General features: G+C 36.9%; 1 protein-coding gene across 1 annotated transcript; it reads right to left on the bottom strand.

The window, feature by feature from the left end:
* Positions 1–8,902: 8,902 nt before the first annotated feature.
* LOC141507893 (olfactory receptor 56B1-like) lies at positions 8,903–9,877 on the bottom strand. Its single transcript, XM_074216011.1, has one exon. The coding sequence runs from the start codon at positions 9,875–9,877 to the stop codon at positions 8,903–8,905; it is 975 nt and encodes a 324-aa protein (XP_074072112.1).
* Between the last annotated feature and the right edge of the window lie 287 nt (positions 9,878–10,164).

Below are 10,164 nucleotides of genomic sequence, written 5' to 3'. Positions count from 1 at the left end.
TCATTGCAGTGGCTAATAGAAGACAAAATTGGTGCAGGACTTTTTCTTTGTTGAAATGGTTCTTTATCTGGTACTATCAGTCATGTTCGTTATTTCAACATATCTTGTTCTCTATTCTACAGGTAACATAACTTCCTTGTGGACACATTTAACTAAAAAAGCATACACATTGACACAAAATGTGAAACAACCACAGAACACATGACCCTCAAGGTCCTTCTCTGCTATTTTAAAAACGTTTATCTCAGGCAATTTCACTATTTCAAGATAATTAACTTTAAGTAATACCTATACTTCCATTCATTTTAAAATAGAAGTTATGATCCCAAGATTCTTTCTGGATTTATCTATGAATTGGTTTTGTCACAGAATTGGAATCGGAATCCTTGGGGCTAATGACAACTGTAGCTTTTTCATTTCTATCCCTTGCCTCTAATAAGAACAAGAATGAACAAGAGGGAAGGAATAGTCTTTTCCAGGATTTTTTCCTACTTTCCCTTCTCCACTGTGACCTATTCTAGTTGTCTTCCGTATAAAAGGTACATACACTCACTCAACCATGCCCTCTTCCTGATTCACATTGGACTATACAGTTATCTTAGTCATTCAAGCTAGTCAGAATCTGAAACTGTCCAACCTACTTTTGAATATGGTTCTATGAAAACTTGTTGCAAGTGAGAACATAAGAGATCCCACCCCACCCCATGTCCTGCTCCTATCACCCACAGTGCCACTCTTGTTCTCAATGGATTTTCTCCTTTTCTTTGGTTCCCTATAGTAGTAGATCAGAGTCACAGAGTACCATTCCGTAAGTCAGGGTCTCCAAATTCCTAATTACATGATGCCCTGCTACAGTGAGAGGTTCTTAAAAATCTTCATTCATGCTTTCTTAATTCATGCCATTAAGATCATTTTGCCTTAGCCAAAAAGTTACTTTTAGCAAGTAGAATTCCTTGATATTCTCTTATATACTCAAATGTTTCTAGATGATCTAGTTCATATTTTTCCTTTACTACCATTACCCCCACAGCCACGTGAATTTAATCTGTGTATTTGTTTCAGAAATCCTTCCTCAAATAGTTGGAGTGTAAACTCCTTGATAACATTAATGGGGTCATAAATTATTTTCTTAGTGTTGCAAAATGGAGTTGGATGACATCATGCATTAAGGTACTGAATTTGGAGTCTGGAAGACTGAGTTCAAATATGTCCTCAGATACTTACAAGTTGAGTGAACTTAGTCAAGTCACTTAAGCTCTCTTAGTTTCAGTTTCCTCAGTTGTAAAATGGAAATGATCAAAAAGTACGTACCTCTGAGGGTGACAGAGACGAACAAATGAGATAATGTATAGAAAAAAATTACATAGTATTTTAAGCTAATATTTTCCAAACCTAAGACCAACTAATACATGGTAGAAACTTAAGATAATTTTTTATTTAATTGCATCAAATTAATGATGATCCCTTCTAATGATGGCTCAGTAGTACCATCAATGTGTAATAGAAATCATTCCATGTGATTGCATGTTCTTGTAGATAGTATATTATATAGAGGCTAGCAAACAAAAGAATATAGTCTTAGTTTTCAAAAATCAAAACATGATGCATGCTCCTCTTATGGTCTTCAACCTTGCTTTTGCTGATCTGGAGTTCCAAGAGCTGTTCTGGGGGTAGCATGTTAGGTAAACAGTGGTGAATTGAATTCATTTATATATAATTTGGAAATAAATGAAATGTACCAATTCTTTTTTCATTTCTTTTCATTTCCTTTTTAAATTTACTCATTCTTTTTATTATAGCCCCAAATTGGAAACTACATGGGTGCCCTCCTAATGGTCGATAGTTAAAACCTTAGTGTCTATATAGATAATGGAATAATGTTGCTCATAAGAAATAATAAAATAGAGCTACAAAAGTAATTGGGAGCTCTAACAACTGAGGCTGATAGAAACAAAGAGGATAAATGACATTTTGCAGACAAACGTCTTTGAGAGACTAGAACTCTTGTCTATGCAGTGATAAAACAGGGATTGGGAAGAGTGAAGGTGAAAGTTACTACTAATCTATTGGCAGAAAAGTGATGGAGTTTAAAGGAAGAATGAGGGGTGGATAGGTGGTGCAGTGAATAGAGCACTGGCCTTGGAGTCAGGAGTACCTGGGTTCAAATCTGACCTCAGACACTTAATAATTACCTACCCCTGTGGCCTTGGGCAAGCCACTTAACCCCATTGCCTTGAAAAACAAAAAAAAATTAAAGGAAGAATGATTCAGATAAATTTGGATTGACTGATGTGAATCATTGTAATTAATTGACTATGCCCATTTATTATAAGAGTCTTATAGTTTTATTGTTTTTTGGTGGTGCAGAAAGATTCCTTGGAAAAATCAAGCAATTAGATTAAAATAACAGTAAGATTCTACAATTCTGTAATGGCACCATTCTTCAGACATGGGCACTTGCTCCACTGAGTCAAAGAAATAATTCTGACATTTTTAGAACTTTTTCTTTATCATGGGGAAGCTTTTTATTCTTGGATACAGGATCAAAATACTGCCTTTTTCCTCATCTAGGTAAAATAATGCACACACATACAGTCTTAGTATATGTTTTGTGATTATTTCAGCTATATGTGTTGCGCACTGTTAAATGTCTGCTGCTTGACCTACAGAGAATTCTTTAGTTCAGGTGTTAGCTTTAGTGCCAGCAACCCCTTACTAAGGTTCCTCTCTCTAACAGTTGGATCCCTCTCATCTTTGGCACATTTCATGGTTAATTTTCGATAAAAGACTAAGAGTTTTAACAGTGCCACCATGATCAGATCAGATCTTAGGCACTCACAAGAAGAATTTGTGGAGACAAGACTGTGGTACTCACCATAACCAATGACAGAGAAGTGGGAGACTATATTTATTTATCAGTCCTGTAGGAGTTATTTCAAGGAACTGAGTTAAACTCTGAGTTAACAATAAGTAGAGGCTCACAGGGAAGAAATGGTATTTTATAAACCAGGTAAAGCATTTTAAGGGACTGAGGGACGGATCGAGATTATTTGAGGCAATTGGTTAATTGGAGGAAGGACTGTTTTCCCAGATGTAAAGCAAAGTAATCCCAGAAGAACCATTGAATCTGGGCCAATGATTCTAATGTTTGATTGTGCAGTACAGAATGCTTTCATCTATTCAGTCTGAGTGCCAATGCAATTTTTGGGGGGAGCCCTGTTTAAATTCAAGAGGATAATTTGCTCCTTGTAAAAAACATTTGAGATCGTTTCCAAACACTAAACTTCCTAGCATGAAAGCAGATTCTTTCTATTCCAATCAAGCCTACATAAAATGATTTTTTCAGATTACAGGTGAGATCTATTTAGTCATCTCTATCCTCTCTCCATCCTGGATCTTATATCTCAACGTGCCTAGGTTGACAAGTGAATGTTCTAAAGACACCCCTAATCTCAATGTGTTTAAGAGTCAAAGAAAACTGATATACTCTGAAAGTTGGAGCATATTTTTGAAATTTTCTTTTTTATTGTTTTCTTTTGAATCATGAATTACGTGGAATTATATTTGTAATGGCTTCACATGTATAATTGAATTTAGAGTGTTTGCCTACTCAAAAAGGGAGGAGTCGGAGGAGTGGGAGAAAGGGAGAGAATTTGGAATGCAAAATGATTCTTAAACATTGTTTTACGTGTCACTTGGAACTATTTAATGAACTACAAAAGTTAAAACAAAACAAGAAAGCAACTCAATAAAACTTTCAAACAAGTACACTAAAAAAGCAGAATTCATCATCTCTCCCACAACACACACACACACACACACACACACACACACACACACACAACAAACAAACACACATTCATATAAGAACTCAAACATTTATTCCCTCCTGTCTCCTTAACTTTCCTATTACAACTTCACTTCTAAATTCCTGCACTTGAAGCCTTGATGTTGTCTTTTGAGTTTCATTCTAATACACCCCTTCCCAAACTCCTAACCCCTTCCTTATATTGTGAAAGCTTATTTATTTTACCTCTGCAACATCTGTCTTGATGCCCCTTTCTCTCTTATCTGACACCTCCACTAATTTGGTTATGTACCTCAGCAACTAATACCTGTGCTATTATTATTATTATTATTATCATTATTAATGTTTTAGGTTTTTTTCAAGGCAAATGGGGTTAAGTAGCTTGCCCAAGGCCACACAGCTAGGTAATTATTAAATGTCTGAGACTGGATTTGAACCCAGGTACTCCTGACTCCAGGGCCGGTGCTCTATCCACTGTCCCACCTAGCCACCCTGATTATAATTTTTCTTTGCAAGGCAATGGGGTTAAGTGACTTGCCCAAGGTTGCACTCTAGGTAATTATTAAATGTGTGAGGTCAGATTTGAACTCTGCTCCTCCTGATTCCAGGGCCAGTGCTCTATCCACTGTGCCACCTAGCCTCCCTTTAATTTCTGGATCATTACAATAGCCTATTGATCATTCTCCTTACATCAAGTCACCCCTAATGCAGTTCAGCTACCACTTAGCTATTAGTGATCATTCTAAGGAAAAGATCTAAGTCAATGCACCATTATTCAACTACAGTAGCCTTATATTATTTCTAGGATCTACTCTAAATTCCTCTGACGTTGAAGTGTTTCATAATCCGGTTCTCTTTTCTTACCTTTACTTTTTTCTCATGATTTATACCTTTCATTGACCTATACTATGTATTGACATCAATTTCCTTCCTGGGAAATAATGATTATAAATAATGATAATAATAATAATTTACCTAGGACTTTAAAGTTTGCAATCTGCTATCAGTATGTTATTTTTATTTGATCCGCACAACTCTGCAAAATAGATGCTGTTCAACATCTACATTTTGTAGTTCTAGAAACGGAGACATAAGAGGATTAATTGACCCGTGCAGGGCTGCACAGTGTCTAAATCCAGATCTTCCTGACTCCAGTCCTTTGTTTCTAGCACTGTATCACTTTTTTTTTGTTAGGAGATTATCTCTCTCTCTCTCTCTCTCTCTTTTTTTATTTTTGCCTCTCTATGTATTAGAGCATTGAACTCAGCGCAGTGATGCCTAGTTAGAGTTCAATAAATGTTTACTTGACTTTTGAAGCTTATTTTTCATTTTTCTAGTTCTTTTGATGTTCAAGGGAGATAATATGCTTATGCACAGACACTCTTGGTTTGGAACCCTGGGAAAATATGCTTAAAAACATTCTACTGACTTGGGGGGGGAGAAGAGATACCAAGGATGAGTATGATTGTGAGCCTCTCCTGTGACTATGCTGTGAGGCATGGAAGAGACCTTCCTTTAATTGTCATTTAGAAAGACCCTGGGAGATATCAAGGCAAAGACAATATAGGTCAAGTCAGATGGGATGAAGTCCATGAACTGAGAATGAGACAGGGGGCTGAGATTTCACACCAGGCGAGGATCATCATATTTGCTGCTGCTGAGGGTTTTAAATGCAGTCTTCTTATTTTTGTTGTTTCTAAAATAAAGAATACAGTTTTCTTGTATGTGAATAAGAAAGTCTTTATGTATGTATATACACATCCATATGCATGTATATAAAATGTGTATCTGTTGATGAGTTTATGTGTCAATATATGCAATATATATGTTACTATACATATATTTTTATTCATACATATACATACTCACAGCAAACATTTATCGCGTGTCTAATGTGATCATCTCTAGTATGAGGGTGGGAAGAAATTAGAAGAATAAGGTTTACATAATAATTTTATTGTTCATTTGAAAGTAATAATAAGTCATACATAGTATATTTGCTGTTTTGTGTACAATAATATTTGTATTTTGCCACATCATGAAAATTCTTTTTTATTGAATAAATAAAAAATAAACAAAACAGGAGTCCTTTTAGGTTACATATAGTTGGGAAAGAAATTTGAAGCTCAAAAGGTTGAAGGATGAGTCACTTAATGAATTGTGCATCTTTTTTGTTCTTATTCACATCCTAACAGGTATGAAACGGCAGAAATCTAGCACTAAAATGTCCTAGATATGTACAATGGGAGTGTAAAATTGCTGAGGACTTAGTTTGATGTCCTATTTGCAAACAAAGTTTTAGTCTGAAGGCTATTTGCTTTTTTTTCTTTTATTCAGGATTATTGACTAACTTCTGAATATTCTTTCTTCCTCATTTTCCCCCTATTCCAGTATCTTTTGAGGAAAATCCATGTGTTATCCTCAGTGTGTGAGTGTACACCAAGGTTCTCTCCAGGTTTCTCTTTCTCTAATGTCTGTTTTGTTTTTGTCTCTGCCTCTTTTCTCTCTCCCTGTTTTCTCAGGTCCGGAAGTAGAAAAGCAATTTTCATTTTCAGGGAGACAAAGAATGAAAATCAGGGGATAATCAGACATAAGTGAATTACAATGTACTTTGTAAGTCTTATTACTTTATCTTTCCCCTCTTTTAGAATTTTTCTTTTCTCTCCAAGGCACTACCATATTTCCATCTAAATATATAATTTTGTTATGTCACTCTTAACTCCTAACATTCCTTCACTCTGCCTATCTAGTCTGTTGCTAAATCTTTACTTTTTAAGTCAGAAGACATTTCTCAATCTTCTATCCTTCCTTATGTTTACACAGACTTTTGACCCCCAGCTACAGGATCTCATCACTTCTTCCCTACACTTTCATTAGAGTCTCCTAATTTGTTTCTTTGCCTCATGTACCTCCCTTATAGAATCCATCCTCTCTTGACAGATGACATAGGTTTATTGTGACCGTGTTACTTTCCTCGCGATGTTCCAGGGATTTTAAAATCAAATATTCCATCTTTATCTCATCCTTTAAACTTTTTATTTTGTATGTTTTATAGTGTTCATAATTCTTAGTATAGTAGAGGATTTGCAAATCTGTAAAGTTATTATGTATTGAGGTTCCAACTCTTATTTCTAACCCACTATCAAATCAGCAATTAAAAAAAAGGTACTTGGGGAGGCTAGGTGGCGTTGTGGATAGAGCACCAGGCCTAGTGTCAGGAGTATCTGAGTTCAAATCTGAACTCAGACACTTAATAATGACCTAGCTATGTGGTTTTGGGCAAACCACTTAAGCCCATTTGCCTTGCAAAAAAAAAAAAAAAAAAAAGACGGACTTGGATTTACAGTATTTCCCCATGTATATGACATGACCTTTTTTTGGAAAAAAAAAAATGGTTGTAGCAACTTTTCCTTGCATTACCTGCTTTTTCGAGGTTCTCTTTGTGCTCATTGTTTCACATTAATTACTCGCATATTAGGTTATGTTCTGCCCAGAGACATTTGAGAAAAAGAGTTTCATGCAGTCCTGAATTCAAGTTCAAAGAGATCCACTTTACAAAAGTGATTGGAAATTGTGCTGCTGGATGTCTGTTCGGTCCTCTTTCAACTGAGAATAAAATTCTGAGACTAGAAGAAGAAACCCTACTGAAAATGCTCTTGCAGAAGAAGGCCACGAGAGGCAAGTCAGCCAACTGACCTGAGTTAGAGAGGGAATTGAAGAGATGGACTTGAAGAACAAAGGGCAATTGGAATTCCTGTGTCCACAAAGATGGGTCAGCAGGAGGCAAGAATTGCTGATGAAAAATTAATTTCCAAGGACACAATTGGTGCTTCAGGTTCATGAAATGGAATAGTTTAAGCATGTGTCCATGCACCAGACTTGCCCAAGGAGTGCATACCAGACCAGAGCACAGGCAGGAGAGCAGTCAGAGCCTCTCCTAAGACAGTGATTCATCATCAAACACAGATGAGCATGAGATACTGCATGGGAGTTTTGACAGTGATGAGGAGTTGTATGAATTTTATGATGAATAAAACTTGAATTCAATCACTTTATGGAATACATTTCTTTTTCAAATTTCAGATCCCCAAATTAAGGTGGATCTTATACATGGGTGTGTCTTATACATGGGGATATATAGTAACTTGTCAAGACCTTGGGAGAAGCATAGCTTATCAGGCCAATTGGGTTTCAGCAAGCTTAGTTTGAATGAACCATTAGTGTAAATGTAAAGCATATCCTTCTAAGACATACATATCCCTTTCTGCACAGGGTGCTCACTCATTGTCATAATTTAAAAGAATGGAAGCAAGGAAGTCAGAAATGAATATTTGTTGTTTTTCAGTCATTTCTGATTCCTTGAAGTTTCACGGCAATGATATTCAAATAGTTTTCCATTCCTCTACTCATTTAAATGATGATGAAACTACAGAAAACAAGGTAAAGTGACTTGCCCAGATTTATGCAACCAGTAAGTGTCTGAGCCTAGATTGGAAAACAGAATATAAATATTTCTCTCCACTTTCTATCCACTGATCCACACAGCTGCCCACCAATAAATGTGTGAGATTCCACTTGTGTACAAAGTTCTCCTGTTGACAGTGTTCAGTGACATAGTTTTCTCTTGCCTATTTTATAGATGAGGAAAATGCAGCTCTCACAACTATTGAGAATCTGAGATTAGACTGAAAATGAGAATATACATCTTTTTGACTCTAGGTTCTGCATTCTATCCACTCCTCCACATAGCTGCCCACAAATAGATGTATGAAATCCCACTTGTGTACAAAGTCCTCATGCCTACCCTGTTCATTATAACCCAAGGTAGATCATTTGCATTTATCAAAGGCATTCTTGGTCGTCACAAAAGTCATTATCTGTGATAAAATTCTTTAGTCCATCAGAATAGCTGTGATGTATTCTGAAATAATGGAAATAATGAATCATAAGAGCTAGGATACACTCTGATGATATAACAAACACTTGTAGGACATTAAAATGGTTGCTCATGTAGTTTAAAAAATTTTGACTAAGCTCTCCACATGTCTGGAAGAAATGGAGATTGTACACACTCAAAATTTGACTCCAGGAAGCTCACCTGATTTGGACACATTTGCTGTTTTTAACTGGCAGAAATAACTTCTGGAAGCCCAACCTGAGGTCTTGGGTCCTAAAAGCATACACTAGAGGGTTGAGGGCTGGGGGGATGATGTTGTGCAAAACATTGAAGAGCACTGGGATCAGGGGATATTTTCTCTCTGCCAGGTGGGTGACAAAAAGTACAACAATGACAGTATAGAAGAAGAAGATGAGGATGAGGTGGGAGCTGCAGGTGCTGAGGGCTTTGGATGCAGCTTCTGCAGAATTCAACTTCAGCACCGACCAGAAAATCAAGGCATAGGAAAGGATGATCATAGTTAAATCACCTCCCATTATCAACAGGGCCAGAATCAGCTGGCAAATGCTGTTGGGTCTCCTGTCATCACAGGCCAAGCTGGTGACTCCCAGGTTGGAGCAAAGGCAGTGTTCAATCTCATTTGAGGAGCAGTAATCTCTCTGAGCAGCCAGCAAAGGCACTGGGATAACAGCCAGTCCATTTCTGAGCACCATGAATGCACTGATTTTGAAGACAAAAGTGTCTGTGACAATAGTGGAATAATGGAGGGGTTGGCAAATAGCCACATATCTGTCAATAGCCATGCATAGGAAGATCCCTGACTCCATGCCTAGAAAGCCATGTATGGCATAGATCTGAGCAAAGCACTCAGGGAGGCTGATGGTCTTGGCATCAAACCAGAAGATGGCTAATATCTTGGGCATGATGGTAGTGGCCAGACCTATGTCCACTATAGATAGAATACTTAGGAATTGGTACATGGGCTGGTGCAATTTGGGTTCCTTCCAGATGGTGATGAAGATAAGCAGATTGGCACTGATGGCTGCGAAGTAGAGCAATGCCAAGGGTAGAGATAACCAATGTTGCCAACTATGTATTCCTGGGAGTCCCATAAGGATGAATTCTGTGACCTGGAAATGGGAGCTATTGATGAATCTTGCAGATAGAGTCATCTTTCTCTAAGAAGAAAATTTTTCCAGAATCACTTTTCTAAAACATGTTTTCAACCATTCATTCTCTTATTCTACCATTCATAAAAAGTTCTCATTTGTAAATGCTGTGGTATTTCAAAATACATTCACAGAACTTTACCAATAGAATCCTTATTCTTTAATGCCTTGAATTCTAAGAAATAGTTGAATTTCTGTGATGCAGACTACAAGGATCCAGGCTGTGGAGTCTACTCATTGCAGTGGCTAATAGAAGACAAAATTGGTGCAGGACTTTTTCTTTGTTGAAA

This window comes from Macrotis lagotis, chromosome 1 (genome assembly GCF_037893015.1).
Source record: "Macrotis lagotis isolate mMagLag1 chromosome 1, bilby.v1.9.chrom.fasta, whole genome shotgun sequence".
Taxonomy (NCBI): Eukaryota; Metazoa; Chordata; class Mammalia; order Peramelemorphia; family Peramelidae; genus Macrotis; species Macrotis lagotis.
This window is presented reverse-complemented; position numbering and strand designations above follow the sequence as displayed.

Coding starts and splice junctions, on each gene's coding strand:
- LOC141507893 (XM_074216011.1), bottom strand. CDS start 9,877: ATGACTCTATCTGCAAGATTCATCAATAGCTCCCATTTCCAGGTCACA.